We start from the raw sequence: 27138 nt of genomic DNA, 5'->3' as shown, positions 1-27138 counted from the left end.
CTAGTGAGCAAGGCACCAGTACTGCATGTCTTGGTGCAGTACCGCAAGCTGCTCCTAGAGGTCCCTAGTGAGCAAGGCACCAGCACTGCATGTCTCGGTGCAGTACCGCAAGCTGCTCCTAGAGGTCCTGAGTGAGGAAGGCACCGGCACTGCAGGTCTAGGTGCAGTACCGCAAGCTGCTCCTAGAGGTGTCTAGTGAGCAAGGCACCAGCACTGCATGACTCTGTGCAGTACTGCAAGCTGCTCTAGAGGTCCGTAGTGAGCAAGGCACCAGCACTGCATGTCTAGTTGCAGTACCGCAAGCTGCTCCTAGAGGTCCCTAGTGAGCAAGGCACCAGCACTGCATGCCTCGGTGCAGTACTGCAAGCTGCTCCTAGAGGTCCCTCGTGAGCAAGGCACCAGCACTGCATGTCTAGGTGCAGTACCGCAAGCTGCTCCTAGAGGTGTCTAGTGAGCAAGGCACCAGCACTGCATGTCTAGTTGCAGTACCACAAGCTGCTCATAGAGGTCCCTAGTGAGGAAGGCACCAGCACTGCTTGTCTAGGTGCAGTACCGCAAGCTGCTCCTAGAGGTCTCTAGTGAGCGAGGCACCAGCACTGCATGTCTAGGTGCAGTACCGCAAGCTGCTCCTAGAGGTCCCTAGTGAGCAAGTCACGAGCACTGCTTGTCTAGGTGCAGTACCCCAAGCTGCTCCTAGAGGTCACTAAGGGGAAGGCACCAGCACTGCTTGTCTAGGTGCAGTACCCCAAGCTGCTCCTAGAGGTCCCTAGTGAGCAAGGCACCAGCACTGCATGTCTTGGTGCAGTACCGCAAGCTGCTCCTAGAGGTCCCTAGTGAGCAAGGCACCAGCACTGCATGTCTCAGTGCAGTACCGCAAGCTGCTCCTAGAGGTCCCTAGTGAGCAAGGCACCCGCACTGCATGTCTAGGTGCAGTACCGCAAGCTGCTCCTAGAGGTCCCTCGTGAGCAAGGCACCCGCACTGCATGTCTAGGTGCAGTACTGCTAGCTGCTCCTAGAGGTCCCTAGTGAGCAAGGCACCAGCACTGCTTGTCTAGTTGCAGTACTGCAAGCTGCTCCTAGAGGTCCCTAGTGAGCAAGGCACCAGCACTGCTTGTCTAGTTGCAGTACCGCTAGCTGCTCCTAGAGGTCCCTCGTGAGCAAGGCACCAGCACTGCTTGTCTAGTTGCAGTACCGCAAGCTGCTCCTAGAGGTCCCTAGTGAGCAAGGCACCAGCACTGCATGTCTCGGTGCAGTACCACAAGCTGCTCCTAGAGGTCCCTAGTGAGCGAGGCACCAGCACTGCATGTCTGGGTGCAGTACCGCAAGCTGCTCCTAGAGGTCCCTAGTGAGCAAGGCACCAGCACTGCATGTCTAGGTGCAGTACCGCAAGCTGCTCCTAGAGGTCCCCAGTGAGCAAGGCACCAGCACTGCATGTACCCCAAGCTGCTCATAGAGGCCCCTAGTGAGCAAGGCACCAGCACTGCTTGCCTAGGTGCAGTACCGCAAGCTGCATCTAGAGGTCTCTAGTGAGCAAGGCACCAGCACTGCTTGTCTAGTTGCAGTACCGCAAGCTGCTCCTAGAGGTCCCTAGTGAGCAAGGCACCAGCACTGCATGTCTCAGTGCAGTACCGCAAGCTGCTCCTAGAGGTCCCTAGTGAGCAAGGCACCAGCACTGCATGTCTAGGTGCAGTACCGCAAGCTGCTCCTAGAGGTCCCTAGTGAGCAAGGCACCAGCACTGCTTGTCTAGGTGCAGTACCCCAAGCTGCTCCTAGAGGTCCCTAGTGAGCAAGGCACCAGCACTGCATGTCTCAGTGCAGTACCGCAAGCTGCTCCTAGAGGTCCCTAGTGAGCAAGGCACCAGCACTGCATGTCTAGGTGCAGTACCGCAAGCTGCTCCTAGAGGTCCCTCGTGAGCAAGGCACCAGCACTTCATGTCTAGGTGCAGTACCCCAAGCTGCTCCTAGAGGTCCCTCGTGAGCAGCACACCAGCACTGCATGTCTAGGTGCAGTACCGCAAGCTGCTCCTAGAGGTCCCTAGTGAGCAAGGCACCAGCATCGCATGTCTAGGTGCAGTACCGCACGCTGCTCCTAGAGGTCCCTAGTGAGCAAGGCACCAGCACTGCATGTCTAGGTGCAGTACTGCAAGCTGCTCCTAGAGGTCCCTAGTGAGCAAGGCACCAGCACTGCATGTCTCGGTGCAGTACCACAAGCTGCTCCTAGAGTCCCTAGAGAGCAAGGCACCAGCACTGCATGTCTAGGTGCAGTACCGCAAGCTGCTCCTAGAGCTCCCTAGTGAGCAAGGCACCAGCACTGCATGTCTAGGTGCAGTACCGCAAGCTGCTCCTAGAGCTCCCTAGTGAGCAAGGCACCAGCACTGCATGTCTAGGTGCAGTACCGCAAGCTGCTCTTAGAGTCCCTAGAGAGCAAGGCACCAGCACTGCATGTCTAGGTGCAGTACCGCAAGCTGCTCCTAGAGTCCCTAGAGAGCAAGGCACCAGCACTGCATGTCTAGGTGCAGTACCGCAAGCTGCTCCTAGAGGTCCCTAGTGAGCAAGGCACCATTATCGCATGTCTAGGTGCAGTACCGCACGCTGCTCCTAGAGGTCCCTAGTGAGCAAGGCACCAGCACTGCATGTCTAGGTGCAGTACTGCAAGCTGCTCCTAGAGGTCCCTAGTGAGCAAGGCACCAGCACTGCATGTCTCGGTGCAGTACCACAAGCTGCTCCTAGAGGTCCCTAGTGAGCAAGGCACCAGCACTGCTTGTCTAGTTGCAGTACCGCAAGCTGCATCTAGAGGTCTCTAGTGAGCAAGGCACCAGCACTGCTTGTCTAGGTGCAGTACCACAAGCTGCTGCTAGAGGTCCCTAGTGAGCAAGGCACCAGCACTGCATGTCTAGGTGCAGTACCGCAAGCTGCTCCTAGAGGTCCCTAGTGAGCAAGGCACCAGCACTGCTTGTCTAGGTGCAGTACCGTGAGCTGCTCCTAGAGGTCCCTCGTGAGCAAGGCACCCGCACTGCATGTCTAGGTGCAGTACCGCTAGCTGCTCCTAGAGGTCCCTAGTGAGCAAGGCACCAGCACTGCTTGTCTAGGTGCAGTACCCCAAGCTGCTCCTAGAGGTCCCTAGTGAGCAAGGCACCAGCACTGCATGTCTCGGTGCAGTACCACAAGCTGCTCCTAGAGGTCCCTAGTGAGCAAGGTACCAGCACTGCATGTCTAGGTGCAGTACCACAAGCTGCATCTAGAGGTCTCTAGTGAGCAAGGCACCAGCACTGCTTGTCTAGTTGCAGTACCGCAAGCTGCTCCTAGAGGTCCCTAGTGAGCAAGGCACCAGCACTGCTTGTCTAGGTGCAGTACCGCAAGCTGCTCCTAGAGGTCCCTCGTGAGCAAGGCACCAGCACTGCATGTCTCAGTGCAGTACCGCAAGCTGCTCCTAGAGGTCCCTAGTGAGCAAGGCACCAGCACTGAATGTCTCAGTGCAGTACCGCAAGCTGCTCCTAGAGGTCCCTAGTGAGCAAGGCACCAGCACTGCATGTCTAGATGCAGTGTTGCAAGCTGCTCCTAGAGGTCCCTAGTGAGCAAGGCACCAGCACTGCATGGCTAGGTGCAGTACCGCAAGCTGCTCCTAGAGGTCCCTAGTGAGCAAGGCTCCAGCACTGCAGGTCTAGGTGCAGTACCGCAAGCTGCTCCGAGAGGTCCGCAGTGAGCAAGGCACCAGCACTGCATGTCCAGGTGCAGTACCGCAAGCTACTCCTACAGGTCCCTAGTGAGCAAGGCACCAGCACTGCATGTCTAGATGCAGTACCGCAAGCTGCTCCTAGAGGTCCCTCGTGAGCAAGGCACCAGCACTGCATGTCTCGGTGCAGTACCACAAGCTGCTCCTAGAGGTCCCTAGTGAGCAAGGCACCAGCACTGCATGTCTAGGTGCAGTACGAGGCCCCTAGGGAGCAAGGCACCAGCACTGCTTGCCTAGGTGCAGTACCGCAAGCTGCTCCTAGAGGTCCCTAGTGAGCAAGGCACCAGCACTGCATGTCTTGGTGCAGTACCGCAAGCTGCTCCTAGAGGTCCCTAGTGAGCAAGGCACCAGCACCGCATGTCTAGGTGCAGTACCGCAAGCTGCTCCTAGAGGCCCCTAGTGATCAAGCCACCAGCACTGCATGGCTAGGTGCAGTACCGCAAGCTGCTCCTAGAGGTCTCTAGTGAGCAAGGCACCAGCACTGCATGTCTCAGTGCAGTACCGCAAGCTGCTCATAGAGGCCCCTAGTGAGCAAGGCACCAGCACTGCTTGTCTAGATGCAGTACCGCTAGCTGCTCCTAGAGGTCCCTCGTGAGCAAGGCACCAGCACTGCTTGTCTAGTTGCAGTACTGCAAGCTGCTCCTAGAGGTCCCTAGTGAGCAAGGCACCAGCACTGCATGGCTAGGTGCAGTACCGCAAGCTGCTCCTAGAGGTCCCTAGTGAGCATCATAAACTTTTGTTCACATGTGGTACTGCACCCTGCAGAAGATATGGTAAATCCACCCTACCCATAATGCATTGCATGGAAGACAGTACCACGAGTACATTCAAATAGCAATGTCCATATATACAATTAGTAGCTTTGAATTGTGACAAAAGAATGATTATATTAATTCCGGATTAGGTTGTCTATGTGGAGCTGAGGAAGGGAAATTTATAGAAGGTCTCCTATAAATGTGAGATGTGCTAGCGAGTAAAGTAACCACTGCCAACCTAGTTTAGGACCAAGTGAGTGTCCTGTCCGAAGGCCTTTAAGAAATGAGTGCCTTGAGGCTGTAATTAAAACCCAAGGTGTAACACATGTAACAGGGGGTGTCCACATGGGAGGTTACAAGAAGAGACAAGGCGGTACTAAGGAGGGACGACTAAGCTTAATGACCAATGAAAAGCCACTATTTACAAATGACAGGGACAGTAGCCAATTAAAAAGATGGGTGGAAAGTAGGAGGAGCTTTATGCACATATCCTGAATACAGCGTAAGTGCTACCTAGGCGAGAGCAAAAGAGGATATTACTGCACAAGAAAACTGCCTCACTGGATTGTTTGTTACCTGGTTTGGGAATGACTGAGGCAACATTCCAGAGGGTGCATATGAGGTCTGCGCTGGTGTCCTCGACTGCCAGAATTTGCTAAATGATCCTTGCCCGACTTAGGCAGGTTTCGGATCTAGTTTGAGAAACTCTGTCTTATCTTTGGCTGCTAATGAGGAGACTGTATTTAGCTAGTAAAGTTTCATATTTTTGTTTTTTGTCTTCTACGGATTTTGGGATGTTAACTCAATATTGCATCTTCCTAATGGATGTTGAATTAAGAGGAGAGGACAATCTTCTAGAAACTGAAAAGACAGCGGAACAAGTCGACCCCTCAAGCCTTGTGCTGTGAATACAGACTCTGCCTCTCCATGTCCTTCTTTTTTTCCTTTTGCCCTTTATGCATTTCAGACTGGATTTCAGTCCTTTTTTAGGAACCATCATCTATCTCTTTATATCTGTTTAGTATAATTCGGTGTTATTAATAGTATTCTGCATAGTTACGTTTTACAAACTTCAGAGGGGTCGTTTGTAAGTTTCTAAGGGTTTTACCCATTATTTTCACAAAACTGAAATATGAGAATCAGTAATATTATCTTACTTGTTCTAACTGAATTTTCACTAGTCCTACGTACACAAGACCATGTTTTAGTTTGGTAAACAGTGCGTGAAGCTGGAAGTCCTCTGCTCCATGTAAGCGTACATGTTGTCCTGTGTTGGCGTTGAATCTATAGAATATTTCTGTGTTCTTCTCTTTGTATCTTCCAAGTTCTGTTGGCCCTTGCATCCAAAGGCCTAGAAGGGGTCCCTGTCTCTTTTCATGCCCGGGATGATGTGGTCCCTAGAAACCTTTGGAGATCTTTCACAATTGGGGGGACCAGGCCAACTTAATTTATTTTGCTGTTTTTGACTTCCAGGAGCTCCTCATTTTGCACCCAGGAGTGCGCTACGTTACACCCACTTTAGAATAGTGAATGACCGACAGATTCCCCAGTTGTGCTTTAGTTTGTTGAATTACTGAAGTTGAGTGCTGTCTCCTAAATTGTTTTAGGAGTTGAAAGATATTGTTTTCTGATCAGCAGAATCTCTTCAGCCTTCCACTTGTTATCACGCTCCAACCTCATATTTATTTTACAAAGCACTCACTAGAAAGTGAACTCACTGAAACTGAACGCAGGATTAACAGAGTTGCTGGTGCTGGGAAAGAACCCCTCCCTCTGGGGACCTCAACACTGGCTGGTTGTTCTGGGAGACAACCTTGCCCCCAAAAACTATAAAGAGGCTCTGGGCTACGCTGGGGGCAATGGTGGCCAAATGAGATATAGCCCAGCTGTGGGGGTGAAAGCTCCTCCAACTCTGGCTTCCTGGAAGAGGCGTCTGGACTGGTGCATGTTCAGGGAGTAGACTGTATATGTAGCACGAGGATGCTCCAGGAAGTGGTCCTCTGTTGTTTCTGAAAAGGGGAGGGGGGGGCACAAGAAGAGCTGGAAGGCAGAGACCTCCCTGGGCTGCCTGCCACAATGTGTTCATTCAAGCACATAGCGCATCTATTGTGCAGCGCTTGATGTGTTCGAGTCAGTGCCTTGTACCTAATTTGTTGCCGAACCGGCAGCCAGTGACGTCTGTCCCCGAATAAAGTTATGACGTCTACGTTTTTTTTTATAATTTTTTTTTAGAAACAAATGTTTGAGGCATATGAGCTGCAGATTACACACTGTTGCATAGATCGCCATCTAATGTTGGGCCCGGATGTTTGCACTTGTTTTTGTCCTGAAACGTTCTTTGAAAGTCACCAGATAGGTGACTTTCCAATCGTAACAGATCTAGATTGCAGACATTGTAATCCTATATCATCCAATGTTAAATATTGAACACAGTAATATATTCCATCACGCATGTCAGTTGCGAAATTATTGTCCCTAGACATTTCCATCTCTACAGTCGGAGATACACATAGGTTTCAATGAAGTCGACGTTTAAAATGTCAACTATATTAAAGCCGAGTTAAAATCGTTTTGGTATTAATGTAATGTTCTTTATTATTAACTATGAATTTCTATATGTAAAATATTATCATTTTATTACATGCATTCTTTATTTTATCTACCAGTGTCTAATAACCCCTTAGTATGCCTTAATGCTCACCTTCCCTGAACCCTTAAAGCCCCAAACTATCCCTGATTACTTCACTTCCCTGTACCCTAAAATACTTTACTATAGCCTTATAGCCCGCCATAGCGGGCTATACCGACTATTAAAGGCCCTCTCCAGCGTTAAAGCTGTAACAAGGGAGAGGGACTTTAATAGCCAGTATAGGCCCGCATAAAGGGCTATATGGCTATTAGAACATTCTACAAATAAGTGGGGTTGTGTGGCACTCTGATTTTATTCTGAGTAATTTGATTTTGTGGCAGCTTGGGTGCTGATTGGTTTGCTCCCTCTGACCAGTGGGGAGTTGTCGAATAAATCAAAAATGGATGCTGTCAAGCTTGACAGAGTAGCCAATAGCACTCCTCTGGGAGATGAGTCAATCTTCCCAATCTGTGGATCAAGGTAAATGAAAAGCGTACTCCAAAGTATACCAAAGGCAAGTAGCTTTTTAATCTTGTGTCAAGAGTTTTTCTCAATATATGCTGTTACATCACAGCTGTATGATTGGTTTCAAAACATTTCAAGATATGCAAACAATCCATTCGATTGATAATATAATCCTTCACATGCCCAATGTATTTCGTGCCTTCCGCACTTCATCAGGGGAAATACATTTCAATCTATAAAGCAAATAAAATATGACTTTTGTCAAAGATAGCGAAGCAGACCTCAATCTGTCATAAGTAAATCAATAAAACACATTTTAAGACATTAATGGCAGGTCTATTGCATGTAAAATACCAGAAACCTAAGAAGTGTACAAAAATGGCGGTATAACGTGTTTTGTGTGAAAAAGTAGTCCCAACGCTAAACAGATACACCTGTACACATGAATATATCCCTCGGTGATGTGAAATTAAACCCGGTGTAAGCTAAAGAAGAACGATAGTGTACAACGTAAAACGCTAGGTGAATTGTACATGCGAAGTGCTGTAAAACGTCTCGAAGTCAACAGTGGTTAAATCTAAGTAATATCGTGTGACTAGATCTTCACAACTAAGCCGGGATTTTCAGATACGCGCCGTATATCGCTTACCGATGATTCATCCAGCATGGAAACGTTCTATCCTCTAACCCGGTCGGGATCGAGCTTGATCATACTGCGCGTGCACTTACCCGCGATGTTAGTAAACTACCTCCTCGTGACCCGGAAGTGTGTTTCATGTTAGTTAACGTGAAAAAAGAAACGCATAAACTGCGATTATAGGAAAAATGTTTACGATTATCAGTAGAAGAATATAACAAAAAGGTTAATTTAAACTTACCCAATGTGGCTCTTGACTGTTGGTAAATCGTGGTGGCGGCCATGTTGGTAAAGTGTAGTTCCCGGATGAGGGTACTGTTAACTGCAGAGGGTGTCTTAAGTGTGTAAAGGGAGAGTCAGAACAGTACAAAACTGTGTGGTATCAAACTAAATCACCATGTCATACATAATAAATGTCAAATAAAATGAGTTAAAAGAGATTATCAACACTGTGGTATTCTGTGCATAATAAAATAATGGAATCCCAAATAATAGTGTAAAGGTTATGCAATTAATCCTGTAACATGTTAGAAAAATCTATCTACTTAAATTAAAGAAAGCAACTGTATTCAAGCCGTTCATTTAACCCAGTTGGGTTGCAAGAGTTCAATTTTTTAATCCAGAACATTTCACGTTGTAGCAGTCTTTTTTTGTTATCGGAGCCTTGTTTCACAGGAACACACTCCGAAACCATAAATCGAATTTGTCTGATGTTGTGACTGTTGGAAATGAAGTGTGCAGCTACCGGAGCTTTAATGGTCTTGTTTCTTATGGTGCTCTTATGTTCTGTCATACAAATTTTTATTTTCCTCTCTGTTTTCCCTACATATGGGAGTGCACAAGGACATTTTAGAAGGTGTACAACATTTTTAGAGTCACAAGTGGCATTGGTGAATAGTTCAATGGGTCTTCCAGTAGTGGGATGGTTGATGGTGTTACCACGAATAATGTTATTGCAATGTCCGCAGTTGGCGCATGGAATTTCCAGTATACTTTGTACTCTTGTCTCGTATATCCGTTTCGATTATATCCTTGAGGTTTCTCGATCTTTGGTAGGCGAATAAAGGTTTTAAGAAGATTCCTTTGAAATCAGGTTCTTTTTCAACCATTTGCCAATTTTTCAGGATGATTTTCTTTATCTGCTCACTTCTATTCGAGAATTTAGACACGAAAACTGGTCTGTTTTGATTGGTATCTTTTGGGTGTGACTTGAGAAGTTCTGATCTAGAAATAGTTTGTGTTCTCACTTTCGCTTCTTCAAGGATATTTTCTGGGTAATTACTTTCGCGGAATTTTGCAATCATCTGATTTTCGTTAAATTCATAAATTTGATCATCCGATGATATCCTTTTCAATCTTAGCAGTTGGGAATAAGGTAAATGGTGTTTCAAAGACTGAAAAATGTAACTCTTGCAACCCAACTGGGTTAAATGAACGACTTGAATACAGTTGCTTTCTTTAATTTAAGTAGATAGATTTTTCTAACATGTTCCAGGATTAATTGCATAACCTGTACACTATTATTTGGGATTCCATTATTTTATTATGCACAGAATACCACCGTGTTGATAATCTCTTTTAACCCCTTCCATGCTGCCGCGATTCTGCTCCTGTGCTGAAGATTTCAGCGCGGGTGCGGTCATGACGGCGCCCAGCCGTCATCAGCACACGAGCACTGTAGTAGTTGAGGCCGTCATCAGCATGCAAGGGGTTAATTCGTTTTATTTGACATTTATTATGTATGATATGGTGATTTAGTTTGATACCACACAGTTTTGTACTGTTCTGACTCTCCCTTTACACACTTAAGACACCCGCAGTTAACAGTACCCTCATCCGGGAACTACACTTTACCAACATGGCCGCCACCACGATTTACCAACAGTCAAGAGCCACATTGGGTACATTTAAATTAACCTTTTTGTTATATTCTTCTACTGATAATCGTAAACATTTTTCCTATAATCGCAGTTTATGCATTTCTTTTTTCACGTTAACTGACATGAAACACACTTCCGGGTCACGGGATGGTAGTTTACTAACATCGCGGGTAAGTGCACGCGCAGTATGACCAAGCTCGATCCCGACCGGGTTAGAGGATAGAACGTTTCCATGCTGGATGAATCATCGGTAAGCGATATACGGCACGTATCTAAAATCCCGGCTTAGTTGTGAAGATATAGTCACACGATATTACTTAGATTTAACCACTGTTGACTTCGAGACGTTTTACAGCACTTCGCATGTACAATTCACCTAGCGTTTTACGTTGTACACTATCGTTCTTCTTTAGCTTACACCGGGTTTAATTTCACATCACCGAGGGATATATTCATGTGTACAGGTGTATCTGTTAAGCGTTGGGACTACTTTTTCACACAAAACACGTTATACCGCCATTTTTGTACACTTCTTCGGTTTCTGGTATTTTGCATGCAATATACCTGTCATTAATGTCTTGAAATGTGTTTTATTGATTTACTTATGACATGTTTTGAGGTCTGCTTCGCTATCTTTGACAAAAGTCATATTTTATTTGCTTTATAGATTGAAATGTATTTCCCCTGATGAAGTGCGGAAGGCACGAAATACATTGGGCATGTGAAGGATTATATTATCAATCGAATGGATTGTTTGCATATCTTGAAATGTTTTGAAACCAATCATACAGCTGTGATGTAACAGCATAGATTGAGAAAAACTCTTGACACAAGATTAAAAAGCTACTTGCCTTTGGTATACTTTGGAGTACGCTTTTCATTTACCTTGATCCACAGATTGGGAAGATTGACTCATCTCCCAGAGGAGTGCTATTGGCTACTCTGTCAAGCTTGACAGCATCCATTTTTGATTTATTAGAACATTCTGCCACCAGAGGGCAGAATGTTCTAACAAAAAAGAACAAAGCCTTATGGGATTGCGAGGGGATTGGAATCCCCTCAGGTTCCCTGAAGCCTTTGTTCACAGCCAGAGCTGTGAACAAAGAAACATTGGAATGTTGGATCTCCAGGCTTACACCAGCCATTATAAGCCCGGAGCACCCCATTGTTTTCAATGGAGCTACCAACATTCCAATGCTCTAATACCCGTTAATGCTGTTATTCCCTGAACCCTTAAACGCCTTGCATCCCTTGATCCTACCCTTTCTATGATGCCAAAACCTCTACTGCCCTTATCCACTGTCCATGCCTAAACCCTAAATTACCACTTAAAGCCACCTGTACCTGAATCCTAACATCTCCTCACTATCCCCTAACACTACCCTTCCCTGAACCCTAAAAACCCGTAGCCACCTGTTAATGCTACTCTTCTCTGAACCCTAAAAATTGAATTATCACTTAATGTTACCATTCCCTTAACCCCTAACGACCCCTTTGTACTACCAACCCTGAACCCTACAACTCCTTACTCCCCCGAAATGCTAACCTCCCCTGAATCCTAAAAACTCCTTACTAACCCCCACCCTCTACACCACCTCGCTGTAAGTTCTCCTCCGAGCTGTAGCCGAAGGATGCTCCCTTGGCCATGCTGAAGCTACAGATGGTATGATGTTCCTAATATCGAGACAAGGGAAAACTGGTTTTATGTGGTCATGAAGTGTAGGAGGGTGAGGATTCCTCCCTTTGGCCTTGCTTTCAGTGCACTTACCTTTGCGCTATAAAGCCCAAGATATGTATATTTTTGAAGCCACAACTTTATTTCATTTTTTTTTTTGTAGAGAGCCTTTTTGATACAACTTATTTTCTATTTAATTTTTTTCCCATACTGCCGCCCCAAAGCCCTACTGGATGCATTTGGGAAACGATTTGCAGAATATCTGTTTACAATTAAATAGATCACCCTTCCATCCGACAGGTTTCCGATCTAAATGTAGTACTTTGGATAATATTGTAGCCTTCACTCTGATGGTACAGAAGGCCTGCTCTGCGTACATAAAAATAATGTGTTTACATGTTTCATTGATTATTCTGCAGCCTTCGATAAGGTGGATTATAAAAGGCTGTCTGGGATGACGTGTGAGTGGGGTATCCCCCCTGGAAATCTGCAGCTTATTATCGAATTAAATACCAGCCCCTGGGTGAGAGTTAAGCTGTCGGATGGTTATGGCTTATCGCCGGAAATCTTCAGGTACGATGGACTGAAACAAGGGCGTATCTTGGCCCTCTCCCTTTAGCTTATACAGATCTGACTTGGCTGCCACATTGGTTCACTCCTTATATCACACCCCATAGTTAGCAGGAACTAAAGTTCCTTTTGTAGCCTATGCAGATGATTTAGTCAGCCTGTCAACAACCCAGATAGGGTTACAAAAACAACTAAGCAGGCTTCCGAGTGCGCCCGTCGGGCAACGGCCGTCGCAAGCACTACCTCAGTAGTGCTGCGCTTGTCCGGTAGCCGACGCGGTCCCACCCACCTAATGGAACGCCCCGTACTTCGGCCGAATTGCTGCAGCGGTTAAGGGGTTAATGTAGCAAACAGTCTCTGTATTCATTTTAATAAAACCAAGGTAGTGTCCCGCGGACAGCATCAATCTAAGTACACCTGGACAAGAGAAGGCAACAAGGTAGAAGCGGTCTTAGAATCCGCATACCAAGGGGTTACGATGGATAAAATTTTGAGTACCACTTATAAATGACTGGGTTAAAATCTTGAAATGGGAGGATCATATAAAGAAGTTAAGAGGCTGGATTTCATGTGTACCTGGGGCAATGAAAAGAGTTTCAGGGATGCTCTTCTATATGGGTCCTTAAAGTGGAATCGTAAACTAATCCATAAACTGGGGAAAGGCTTTTGGACTCCCATCAGAAAGCGGTTTAGTCCAAGGCAGATAACACCACAGTGCCGCGTGTGCATAGAATGTGGTCTTCCCTCTGTGGTGGCGGATATTAATATCATTATTTTATCATTTTAATGCGGCAGGAATTAATAATTTAAACAATTATTAATAAGACTCTGGTGACGTACATGCCCAAGGCATTATTGACTGTAAGTTCAATAACTCAACCGCTGAATGAATGTAAACCTCCAGCCTTGGGGGTCCCAAAGAACAGGCCCAGATTAGCTCGAAAGGGAGTTATAAAAGGTATTATGAACAATCTCTGCTTGATGATGAGGAGTCTGCAGGAAGATACAAACATTACAGCGCCTGGATACCCTCATGGGTGACAAGTAGCACACTACTAATCTACTGTATTGAATGATTGTTGAGCTTGCTATAGAAACCTTCGCCATTTCAAGGAAAGGCTACATTGGTTTTAATTTGCAAGCATGGGAGGGGAACGTTTTTATGCATTTTAGGTTCTGTATCTTCCTTTTAAGGACCCCGATGGCTGTTGGACTTCAAAGGCTCACATTTACAACTTTTGCAGGATGAGTATTCGCCCCAAGAAACTATTGAAAATGATATATGTCTTATGTTCAGCATTGCTAGAGGCTCGGAAAAAACACTCAAGACCCACCTTTAAGGTGGAAGGTATCAAAACAATTTAAGATGCACTGTTACTGTGCTTGAACGGCAATACACCAACATTTGTGGCACAATTGGTAACATTGCTAAGTCTGGCTTCAAGGGTGTATGGAAAAAGCTCCCACACTGCTGATGTTTACTGAGATGAATGTATTCGCATGCACTCTTTAATTGATGCCTATTTTTATGGTAAATTATTAGTTAGCAGGTAAGTTTTTAAGGTGTGTAAAGTATTGTATATGGTTTTAATGAAATGCATTTATTTTCAAACATTCATTCCCACAATATTGTGACTTCAAAAAGTGTGGCCCAGACTTCACTGAAGGCTTTTCCCCCCTAGGGTCAGATGTCCCTTCTGGCTGCCCTGTGTGGTACAGAACCTCTTACTTTCTGTTTGAGGAGGGGAGATGCCAGGGAAGGGCTCCAGGGGTTGCATTTCCCCACTAAATGTAATAAATGTAATGGCTGGCAAAGAAGTTCGATAGTTCTGTTTTAAGGCGAAGGTCTATATTGCTTTCAGTGGGTATGTTTTTTTTTTTTTTTGTAAATTAGTAGATTCTCTTTTGATTCATATTGGTTCCAGAGTGATGGCTCCTTTCAGTGACGTCACAGCTGATCTCTGAAAGCTGAGCATTGCTCTTCAGGTGGGATGGACCTGTGTACAATTCATTGTTTGCAGCTTCAGCCAGTCCTTTGTCGCTTTCTGCACTTCAAAGTGACTTGTCGCTCTTTTATGTTTATACGAACAGGATCAAATTTAAGAAGGGTCTGTATGTGATCTTTGCCCGCGCGGCTGTTCCGGAGGCCTGGATGGTAAAACTGGAAAAGCACAAGGGTTCCAAGCACCTTTCTGGTCTGGTATCCTGCCGGAGGATTCCTGGCTCCCGCCCCGACTGGAGGTAAGGCGGTGGCCTCTGTCCTTACCTGTGCTTACCTTCTTACCCTTTACTGTCTCTTCCAGTAGAGCAGGAATGAGGGGTGATGTGGATCTTTCTGTACATCCCTTTCATTCTTTAAATTTAATCCTGTGCTGTTGTTGTGCTCTTCTGATTGCATTGAAAGATTTCTTTGCTTCCTTTAATAGTGCAGCAGACTTTCCTGAGTTCCTGTACCTGGATTTCGGGGTGGAAAACGCCACAGGTCCAGTCTCGACACGGCGGATCACCTGGCAGGTGGAGTATCCAGGATCCATCGATTCCGGGGAAGGCGAGAAGGTCTTCTCGGAGATCCTAGTTTCGGAGCGAGACCTCCGGGCCATCATCCCACTGGTTAAGGTACGCACTGCCTCAATGGGATGGGAGAAGGCCTGCTCACGTCTCCTCCCGGGTGGAGCCTTATAGCAGCAGTGCGTTTCAGGCTGAGGGTGTGGGGTATTTAATTGGTTTATTAATCCCTCACTCGTGGTATTTATTGCAGGAAGAAGAGATTCTCAACACTGCGCCTCTGACTGGTGTTGCACGAAGGGTACCGGTCAAACTGGTGGCCGTGGAAACCGGAGGGTTCCTAATCGATGTTTCAGATCGTGTGGGTTGTTCGTCATCCAATATTCAGATTGTGCAGGTCAGAATAAGCTTTTTAGGTCCCAAATCGAGACCTCTTGTATATATTTTAGTATTTACCTATATGTGTATGCACTTTGTGGGCTCTGGAGATCAGCCCTAGGACTTGTCTGCTTCCGCTTTGGGACTTTTATTTTCTGTTCAACTGCCTCTATTTAACTGTTTTGATAGAAAACGACCAGCAGAGGTCAGTAAAATACCAGAATTGATTTCTGCTGAGGCAATTGCTTTTTTCAATGTTTCTGGCAACTGCCTCTATTTAACTTTCTTGATAGAAAACGACCAACCGAGGTCAGTAAAATACCAGAATCACTTTAGCATTCTCTAGATTTCAGTCCAAAGAAATTGTCTTCCACAAGCACCCGTAGACAATAATATTATTTTCAAATCTTGTATTTTCAGTGATATGACCACCGACGGCCCTGATTTTAAATTAAAAACAGAGCTTTGGACTATACCATTTCCCGCTGAAAGGCGATATTTCTCTCCATGTGTTCCCATACCCGGCGTGTCACGCAGTTTGGTGCTTACTTTCCCTCCATGTTAAAGAACAGTAGATGTTTCAGCACCCAGGCTAATGTGCTGCATAGCTAAATACATATAAGGTCCCAAAGGCGAGACCGATTGCATTGCAAATGCTTGTTTTCCTTGCCGTTCATGCCACTCCCAGAGTAGGAGGCACTGCTTTCCGATGTCCCTCACCCCAGCCCTCCATGTCCCTCAATGCAGCCCTCATGTTCATCACCAGTCCTCCAGGGTAAGTGCTGCTTTCTGATGCCCCACACTCCGGACCCATGTCCCACCCGAGGCGGCCATTTCCACACATCAGTTTGCCCTGCCCCACTCCTGAGTCACACCCCAAATTTATGTCACCATCATGTAAATGTAATTTGTACTTGTATAGTGCACTACTCACCCGCAAGGGTCTCAAGGCGCTTGTACGAATACCGCTGTGGAACCCATCCTGGCTTTCCCTGTGAGGTGTCCACTCCTGGGCACCCCCAAGGTGGAGGCCAGGCATCCTTAGCATTGTGGGGGGCGTTGTGGAGATTAAGCAAGCTATTGCCCAGAGGTGCAGAGTGGGACCCATGATTAGAATAGGCACCGAGGCGAGAATTATCAGGTCCGAGGAAATTGAGCCCAAGACCCGCCGAAGCGGGGAATTGAACCCTGGTCCCGGGCCAGACCTCTGCATCAGGGTCTGCCGCTCTAACCATTGAGCCACACTTCTCATCACAATCCTTCATGCCCAAAACCCCCAGCATTCAAGTCCTGCACCCTAATCCTTCATGATTCACACCCCTGTTCCCTGTTGTTCGTCTCTCTAGTGATCTTAGGTCTTGCCTCGGCCTTTACTCATATCACAGACTCCCCATCAATCACACATTTAGGAAGAGTCAAAACAGACTGCAACACGCATGGAGTGCAACTATGGCCGATGGGATGGCCCAGACCAAGGTGTACAACAGGTACTCCAATATCAGCCCAACCGTATATATAGCAAGCCTAAAAAATATACATATACATACATCCATTTACTCCTATATCAATTTGTTATAGATTAAATGAGGCCAAAGTTATAAACAACAAATTTGAGAGCTATTTGGAATTTTAAAGGATGTATATCCATTGAACGTAGCACAAAACAGCTTGTCTTGCACAAAAACAAGCTTCAGATTGGTACTAATCACTTACTGGATCAATACAAGACTCTGTGAACAGGCAGGGGTTTGCAAGCACAGAGCATATCAGCATAACTGCAACTTAAGGAAACTATGATAATAAATAGTCCATCATTAAGAAATATGATTTTGAAGAATATCCATACACCTAGGTTCGATGGTAACATTGAATTGTTTCGGCTTGCCCAAATTGACACAGCCGGCCTTCCTCAGGGCGGGGAAGTGATGCGTTCAGCAGTGGAGGTTAGCCTGCCTTGGCAGTGGAAGCTATGGCCTCCCTTTCCCTAGCAGAGGATGGACCCGGAATTAGACACTGCCCCAGGAGGCAGGGATCTTCTGCCTTCAGGGGATCTGCTACTCAATACAATTCCAATGAACTGTATTCATTACAATATTAAGGGCATAACTCAGTCATTGTTAGATGAAAAGGTGTTTCTCACTCTAGAAATGAGGCCATTTTTGTGATCTCTTATTTATTTGTAGGTTAAAGACAACTGAAAGGGAACTGTGAAATCACACTAAAGGAAAGGTGCAGTACAACTGCACTCTGTTTACCTGGCTGTCCCTGTCATGTTTTTATTCAAGTTAAGCTACAGGAAGTCATCCCACTCAAGAATACTGGCAGTAGCCTGTCACTTGGCAGTTAGTACAGCCGCGGAGTGTTCAAGTCACACACAACAATTTGTGTAACATATGAAGATGCAGAGCAAAGCCTACAACTGCTGGGTATGGGCTTTGAGGAGCTGTAGTAAAATCAGTGGCACAAAGCTCTCACATCTGGGATTATCATATCTGGGGTTACTTGCACATCAGTTTAGTGTATATGGGGCGGGACTCCAGAACCTCATGTCCGGCGTGCCATGGTCTGCGTCCATCACTTCACTCCTAGTGTCCACACCTCATCCCCTGATGTCCTAACACTAGCACATATACCCTATCCAAAGCACATATACCCTATCCCTCACTACTTCCACGCCAACCCATAGCGGTTCCCTTAACCATCCCCCAATGCCCAGTCCCTGAAACCAAGCCCCAGTGCCTATCACTTCATCCACATGTGTTTGCCAGATATCTGCTACATCCATTACCCTTCTCCTCATCCCACTGCCAGCCCTCTAATACCCCAAGGGCACTCTTTCTCTCCACCTCATCCTAACCTCAAAGCATCAAATACCCCCCACACACAATTTTATCTCAATTATTGTATTATCAATTTTAATTATTTATAAAGTTTTATATAGCGCGGACTAGACCCGATGAGGGTATCCGAGCGCTTTACATAAGTTACATCAAAAGAAATGTTGAGCACTAGTCACATATAAATGAGCATCTAAGATGAGACTGTGTATGTTGTGTGTTCTCGTTGAAGGTCAGGATTGTGTTAGTCATTCTTGTAAGAGATCATCACGTATCTTGGTAGATGAGCAGCTTCTGGTTGGGATCAACTTGCCTCCGGGCCGGGATCAGGAGAGGGCTTTATTCATCAGAAGTAGTTGACTTCTTTTTTGAAGGAGGTGGTGGCGGGGTTCATTCTGATTGCTTGGGGCAGGGCGTTCCATATCCTCGGTGCTAGGCCAGAGAAGGTGTGTGTGTAGGTTTTCTTTTTCCTAAATTTTAGTGGTTTCAATAGCAGGGTGTTGGTGCTTCTCAGAGTTCTGCTTTTGCATGATAATTCGAGTTTATTGGCTAGATAGTTTGGTGTATTGAGCTGCAGGGCTTTTTGCGTCATGCATGCAATTTTTAGCTGTGCTTTTGCCTCATAAGGAAGCCAATTCAGATCCTTTTGATCCGGGGTGATGTGGTTGTTCTTTCTGGAGCCAGTGACGAGTTTTGCAACCGCATTGAGTGAGGCTCTTAAAGGAGCTAGACTGGATCTCTGTAAGCTACATAAAGTTGTATTCCCATCGTCTATTCTGGGTAGAACTAGAGATTGAACGACTGTTTTTAGATCATCGTCGAGGAAGGGTTTTAGTTTTCTGAGAATGCTCATATGAACGTTGGCTCCTCCGGTGGCTGTGCTGATGTGTTCTGTTGTACTCAAAGAGAAGATGGATACTTCAAGTAGGATAGATCAAGTTACTTTATTTAAGTTAGTTAGATAAGATATAATGATAACCCCATCAGGAGCAGCTGTCCTGCTGCTCAGCCCTCACTCAACTGACATTCACAGTACACCAACATTCCAATCATCTAACATTCCACACATCATACATACTAGCTGAGCAGCAGGGAAATACAAGTTACAACATATCTCCCTTCGTTATGGGTACAATTGCGTAAAGCAATAAAATGGTTGTCAATAAGATGCACTCTAGTACACAAAGTCAAAGATATTAAAATAATGTACCAAAGTATAAATTAACAACACATAAAATAAATTTTAACAATAAATTTAACACATCCCGCACTGCATTATTTCCTGACATTAACAACTATCTTCATCCTACATCCTTATGCCACTAATTATACAAGTTGGCCAGACTAGTACAAGAAGCAATACACAAAGGAACAAACTTAAAGCAAAAATACCAGGAAACAACGCGCACACCATAAGTGACAGTACTCGTATGTCACATCTATACTGCAGGAAAACATACACTCACAACAAGCACACCTCAGCACAACACGTGCACACAGCAAACACATAGGTAGCCGGGAAACCAGGTGCAAACAAAGAACCCACAGTCATACACAACACCATTTGTTGAGTGACAACTCTTTGGTGAGACAATCATTGATACCAAAACAAATAACCAATGAGTGACCATATACAGCATAGCCCTCAAATACCCAAGTGAGTGACCATATACAGCATGGACCTCAAATAACCAAGTGACCATATACCACATAGCCACAACAAGCATGAGTTAATGAGTCAAGACACACTCACACACAACATAAGCCGTGTAACAACCCTTGCTAAATAAACTTCAACACCCAAACCACACGAACTAGGGGTGACCATATACCACACAGTCCCCACAAACATGAGTAACACTCACACACAATACTAGTTGTGTAACAACTCTTTGGTGAAATAATCACCACATCAAAACAAAATAATAACTAATGAGTGACTATATACTGCATAGCCCCCAATTAATCATGTGACCACATACCACATAGCCACTACAACTATGAGTTAATGAGTCAAGGTACCCTCACACACAACCTAAGTCGTGTAACAACTCTTGCTAAATACACTTGGAAAAATACACACGCCAGAGAACAAATGAATAGTTTTACATTTTGTCACCACCTCACACAGCAATAATGAGAAACCCATCCTCGTGCTCAATTAGCATTACTCTGAACAAATTCTCATACAAACATCCTAGACCCTGCAAGCAAAATACACTGTAGTTGGTCAAATACGTCATCATTTGACTCATCAATGTGTCCCCAGCGTGGATCCTCTTCATCACTGCGGCAATATGGTTCTCCATCACAGATTGCTCTTTTCCAGGTAAAGTCTAAAATTTACACACTTTGCAAAATTGAGCAGAAGGTAAAATATCGCGTAAGTTCTCTTGAAGGTGTTTTCTCTGTTCAAAAGGAACGAAATATCTCAGGCAGAGTCTAAAAATAACAGTCTTTATAACATTGTGCAGTTTAGGTTGAATACCGCGTTACTTCTCATGAAGGTGATTTCTTTGTTCAAAATACGATGCGTTGCTGACAAACACTCGTTGCTGCATCAAGACGCGTTGCTTAGTAACCCCAACAAACAAGATTGTCCTAAGATGGCCGCCACGTAGCGTGGTTACGTGACTGCCGCTTCCTGCAATGTCAATTACGCCTTCCGCAGAGAAATTCCAAGGGAGCATAGAGCCACAAGTTCATCGATTCGAAAGATGACACCCAGAAGATTCCAACTGTGAGTAAGGAGATGGCTCGCGCACTGCTCGAGCCAAGCTTTAAATTAAGTTTCAAAAGATGCTTGAGCTCGCGTTTCACTACTCGAGCAGGGTTCTTCTTATACTTAAAAAAAAAACACTCAGGTTGACTGTCCCCATTTCCTTCGTGCCAACAACAATTTTATTTACTCATAGTTTCAATCGGATTAAGTCCATTCTCAGCTTGTGTCACACTTGCCTTAACAATTACAGCGCTATTCTCCTTTGCTTTGCTACGGTTTTTTCCTTATTAACTGACATAGCGCTAGTTTCTTTTGGTTCCTCAAAGTATAACAGCGCTATTCCTTCAAAACCGTCACTGCACTAGTTCCTCTTGTTTTTCAAACTGACATAGCGCTAGTTTCTTTTGGTTCCTCAAAGTATAACAGCGCTAATCCTTCATAACCGTCACTGCACTAGTTCCTTTTGCTTTTCAAACTGACATAGCGCTAGTTTCTTTTGGTTCCTCAAAGTATAACAGCGCTATTCCTTCATAACCGTCACTGCACTAGTTCCTTATGCTTTTCAAAGTTATGACTGTCACAGCGCTAATCTCATCAGGCTTTTATTAACAGAGCAGCGCTACCATTTTTTTTTTCCAGTTTCATCGCTAGTCCTTTCTGCTTTGCCAAGAAGCTTCAACTAGGTAATCATGCAGATTACAACGATACAAGATTTTCTCTTAACAGTCTGGCAAATCTTGATTTCAGGGCGACCGATGTAGAGGTCACTGATGGGGTTAATCTGCCAGTCAACGTTACATACACACTTTACATCCAGACTTAAAGTGTTTTACCTTAGTGTTTCTTCTGTCTTCTTCAACAGTGCTTGTATGTTACCGGTTCTTTATCCTTTTCCTTTGCTCCTTGGCTCTATCACAGACCCCCTGTGTGTGTTTTTGGTAGTGAAAGGAATCCTTGCGATAGCGATGCTTTTACTATCTTTGTCCAGATGGGTATAAGAGCAGTTTTTATCTCGCTGAAGATGTTGGCTGGAAGTGGATTGCAGAAGTGGTTTGATGGTTTGAGTGTCGTTGTTAACTTGAGGATGTCATTTTCGTCAAAGATTCTAAGTGTTCCAGGATGCATTGTTTTTTGTGGGTAAGATCATGCTGTTTAGGGGTTTGTGCTGATTGCGGCCCGATGTGGTTAGGTGGGGGCGACAATGAGAGTTGTTCATTTGCTGTAAGGAGCTCTTTTTGTATCATTTTGGATTTTCTAAGAAGTGGGCGGCAAAAGTGTTGCAGTGGGGTCGATTTAAGTATGATGGAGTTTGGCCTGGCAATTACCAGATCCAGTGTTGCGCCCAGGATGTGTGCTGGGCTATCGCCGAATTGGACAAGTTTGAGATCAGTAAGGAAGGTTTTTGGGCTCTTAACTGTTGGGTCGTTATGGTCATTCCAGTGAAGATTGAAGTCACAGAGGAAGATTTGGGGGCAGTGTTGCCCCATGTTGGAAGAGATGATTTCCATAATTTGTTCGGTGATTGCAAGATTGTTGCCCGGAGGGTGGTAGACCAAGTGTAATTTACATAGGGGACTGTTACTCATAATGTTTATGCCTAGGTATTTGCACATGTCAAGGTCGATGGATTGTGATTGTCACCACTAGGTTGATGCGGTGTATGCAGGCTATGCCTCCCCTGATCTTTCCGGTCTATCGGCTCTTAGGATGTCATAGCCTGGGGGGATTAGGATGTCCAGGATTGGTGCAGAATCGTTCTTTAACTAAGTTTCTCACCGTTCTTTTACTCTCCACTTTATCTTTTCCATCAGTCATCAAAGGCTCCTGTTTCTTCTCTTACCCTCACCCTGCCCGTGTGTCCATCAGAGGCTCTTCATGCCACCCTTCCTTACGCTGATCACACACTCCATCCCTTCGTTCCATCTCTTGTGCCCACCTCTCGCCTCCGGCTCCATTTTTCACCCTCACTGTGTCCCTCCACCCATTATGGGTTTCCTGCTTCTCCGCATTACCCTGCCTCGCCACAGATCACAGGTTCTCTGTCTCCTCCCCTACTTCTCACGTCTCACGAGTTCTGCCTCAGCCTGTCCTTCCACTTCCTACAAGCTTTCTGTCTTTGCACCACACACTCTTTCCCAACTCCGGGAAGGCTTTGTCTCTGAACCTTATCTTTTACCTTCACCTTATCCTATTCTTCCACACATCAAGGGTTCTCTCTTTCTCTGTCCTTCCACTATCACAGGCTCCATCATTCGTCCTCTGCTGGTCCCTCCACCACACGCAGTGACCCTCAACTTATCATAGCTTCACTGACCCATTTGTGCCTCCACCCATCACTGGCTCCTTCCACACAGCGCCAAGATGCCCTCCTGGGTGATAGTGTGCCTTACAAATACACATAACACAACTCATCACAGGGTTCCGGTCTCTCGACCTCTGCTGCTGTCTACACCGCATCCAGTCACTCAACTCACCCAAGGGTCGCTCACTCTTTTACCGCACACTCATCACAGCCTCAGTCCCCCTCCACCTTTCATCCTGTCCCTGTAATCCCCATGTTGTGTTCCCTGTCCTTGTCGCTCCACCCCTCCTCTCTCGAATGATCTCATTTAAGTGCCCAATAGCCCATGTAGGGATAATGATCTCTGGACAAATGATTATAAATTTGCAGTTCGCTTTGCCCTTCTGGGTGGATTGTTCCCATGAGGAGCAGGGTCGGTACTGACTGCGTAAGGCGGGCCTTTCTCTAGGGTGGCACAGTGAGTGAAAAGCGATGGATTGGAATGCGACCCTGATGACTGCCAGTGGTGAAGACTTTTACAAGCGTTCCTCCTATCACCTTTTGTGTGTTTGATGTAGCTCCCTTAGTGGCCAAGTGTATGCCCCGACGTTAGTGTCTATCCCGCTGATCCACGGGATCCCAGCTATGCCTCACTGAGGAGGCCTAACCAGGCTAAAACCGGTCTGGGGTTGCTTGCATTCCCTAATAGAAGGGGAGTTGCCCAACCTTTCTGGTTGGTCTATTCCCATGTGAAGCAGGGTCGGTAATGATTTGCATAAGACCTCTGTCTAGAATGGCCCAGTGGGCGATACACAACGGGTTGGGACGCGGCCCTGATGACTGCCAGTGGTGTAGACTTTTACAAGTGTTCCTCCTATCACCTTTCATGTGTTTGATGTAGCTCCCTTAGTGGCCAAGAGTATGCCCAGATGTTGGTGTCTAGCCCGCTGAGCCACGGGATCCCAGCTATGCCTCACTGAGGAGGCCTAAGAAGTCGGAAACCGGTCTGGGGTTGCTTGCATTCCCTTATAGAGGGGGCATTGCCCGACCTTTCGGGTTGGACTATTCCCATGTAAAGCAGGGTCGGTAATGATTTGCATAAGGCCTCTGTCTAGAATGGCGCAGTGGTAGGGTGACCAGATGTCGCGGATTTGCCCGGACAGTCCCCGTTTTTCACCGGCTGTCCCGGCAGATTTTGGTAATTTTGGCTCATGTTCCGTTTTTTAGAGGGGGTCGACTGAAAACATTGAGAGGCACTTTATTGGGTGTTATAAAGCTGTACTAGTGAGCAGCTGTTATAAGTAAGCAGTTTCATTAATATGTATGATGTTAGTTGTAGGAATTACATTTTATTTATTTTCTTAATGCCTTTTCTGTGATCTTATGTTGATGAGAACTGTCATTCTGCACCATTTTGTTGATGAAAAATTGTAGTCCTTCTTCTATTTCCCTAAAATGTCCCAGTTTTTGGTTCTCAAGATCTGTTCGCCCTACGCAGTGGGCGATACACAAAGGGTTGGGATGCTACCCAGAGCAATTGTCAGTGGTTTAGACTTGTTGTAATCATTCATCCCATCAAGTTCTATGACCCTGGCCAAAACCTTTATCAATACACTGAGAGATTCACTTATTTCAGTCACCAGAATCCAAAAAACTCACTTGGTCACGGACGACTACAAGGGTTTTGTTGGGTGGGTCAACATGGCCCTTGAGGTGGTCCTTTCGCAAACCGACGAGGCCCACCGCCTCCTGCTGCGCCTCCTCTGTGAAAGAGGCAAAGTGTGGGTGCAAGACGGTGGGGAGGGTCTGGGGTTCACACTATTCTTTAAGGGCCGGAGAGGAGTTGAAGGCTGCTCTGAGGATGCAGAAGAAAGTAGTCGTTTGTGCTGAAGCGGGTGCTTGTGCCAACCAGACCCAGGCTGCCCAGCCCTCCGCCAACGACATCTATCTGTAGTGCTTTGGTTCTCTTCACCTGCACCTTTTCTGCAGATCGTGCAGCAGTCTCAACGCTTTGTTGACAAATCCTTTCCATTATTTTAGGATTGAGTTGCAGCTGTGTGCAAGTCTTTCACGGGCTCCACCTCCCTGCATGGAGGTCGAGCTTTCTATTTTGGCTGATGGGGGGGTTTACTGACGTCTCTCCAACTTTAGGGCACTTTGGTTCGTTTCCATCTAACTTTCTAAGAGAAACTACAATTCCTGTCATTGCTGGCTCTGCTCTTCATCCTGCACGAGTCTTTCCTGAACCTGGCCCCAGCTGCCCTCAGCCCCAGTTCATCCCGTCAGCCAGCTCCAACCCGAAGGCCCCCTGACGCTCCTTTGCAGCGTCTCCCCAGGTTTAGGCATCAACACTCGGGGGGCAGGACTCTTCCTGTCTCAGCTGCTGGGGGTTGGAAGGCCTTGTGCACTTTGCATACAATTCGTGAGCCTCCACTTTTGCATAAGGTGTTAAAAACCCGCCTTTCCCCACAATAGGTTTGTTACATTTACTTCTCATGCAGTTTTCTTTCCTCTCGCCAGGGCACCGTACATGTATCGGAGCGCTTTATATATCTATTAATATAACAATATGTGACTCTGAGGCTCGAAGTAACCGCAGGATGAGCGCATTGTTCGCTCATAAACCTGATATCTTCGACCCCTGACCCCATTAGCAACAGATCGATACAGTGGTTCAGTGAAATGAATTTCACTTCTTGCTGCTCTGTCACATGGGACGAGCCCCGTTAATGCCAAATGGACGGAACTCACTTAGAGCTCCAGGAAATCTCATTTTTATGAACCCAATCCGGTTAGATGGGAGTGTGTTTATCTTCCTAGAGTGATTGAATATATTTGAATTCATTTATATAAATGCTGGTGGCTAAATTGAATGTCTATGAGCAAATCCATGCTTTGTGGCCTAGGCGGGGCCCTCCAGGGAGATACAGCATGTGTGATCCTGCGCCGAAATCACTTTATCATAAAACAAATGTTTACAAATCACAAATACTTAGATCAAACAACCTTGGACACCAAATAGTGAAAGAGAAAAAAGCTAATAAAAAGGCCCTTATACAAAAACTATTTTTTTTTTAGAAAAGACATATAAAAGGTTCTTTATTTAATAAAAAAGTAATATCGTGAGGCTCAGACAATTAAACTGGTACATATAACAAGTAATAGACATTCATGACCAGACAGGTGGCATACAAAAAGACGGTACATAAATGTATAGATTATTTTGGTGGGACGCTTAGTTATTTACCTGTCCTGAAGAGGACCATGTATTTATGACAAAGGTCGAAACGTCGTCGACGCAATTGTGGCCGCAATTTATGGAGGACACATTGTTTTGTGTGTTTTAGTCCCAGTATTGTTTGGAACTCCGACCTTTTATGTACCCTCTTTTTGTATGCCACCTGTCTGGTTACGAATGCCTATTACTTGTTATACGTACCAGCTTAATTGTCTGAGCCTCACAATATAATTTTTTTATTAAATAAAGAACCTTTATATGTCTTTTCTAAAAAAAAAAAAAAATCGTTTTTGTATAAGGGCCTTTTTATTAGCTTTTGTCTCTTTCACTATTTGGTGTCCAGGGTTGTTTGAACATTTAAACTGTAGCATCTTCTTTCCACTGTGTTATTGCTCGTTTTTTCTTCGCCCCTACTCTGGTTTCCTTTCACTTGCTCTCTCCCCTGCTCTACAATGTAGTAGTCTGTTATTTACCATTTCCACTCTCTTGTTTTCTCTTATTTGTTCGTACCCCTCTTCCACACTCCGCAAATTCCACCAATGACGGTGTGGCGGACTTTTTCTCCCGCGAGGCTCCAGAATATGCGAGCTGGCAAGTACGAGGAAGATTTGGCATCCCCTAGTGCGATTTTCTAAAGCAGGCGGTCACGAGCGATTGGGGTCCGAGGGCTCGCATTCGAGTCGATTTGCTGCCGCTCCAGTAAATTTCCTACTCGAGCGGCAGCAAAATCAACACGAATGGCCGCGCTCTCTTTTGCAACGCGTGGTGCAGTTGACGCTGATTTTCAGCACGGCTCACACCATCCGCGCTAAATTGCAGTGCGAGCTGCATAT

At 45.7% G+C, this 27138-nt stretch overlaps 1 protein-coding gene across 1 annotated transcript in view; it reads left to right on the top strand.

Annotated features, from left to right (window-relative positions):
- Positions 1–27138, top strand: part of TMEM132A (transmembrane protein 132A) — a 238492-nt gene that overhangs the window by 186188 nt on the left and 25166 nt on the right. The window contains 3 exon segments of the mRNA XM_078676358.1: positions 14436–14585; positions 14771–14960; positions 15103–15246. Of these exon segments, the coding sequence (XP_078532484.1) occupies positions 14436–14585; positions 14771–14960; positions 15103–15246 (484 nt within the window).

Source organism: Lissotriton helveticus, chromosome 1_1 (genome assembly GCF_964261635.1).
Source record: "Lissotriton helveticus chromosome 1_1, aLisHel1.1, whole genome shotgun sequence".
NCBI classification, from domain to species: domain Eukaryota; kingdom Metazoa; phylum Chordata; class Amphibia; order Caudata; family Salamandridae; genus Lissotriton; species Lissotriton helveticus.
Note: the sequence above shows the minus strand (reverse complement) of the source record. Positions and strands in the feature narration are given on the sequence as shown.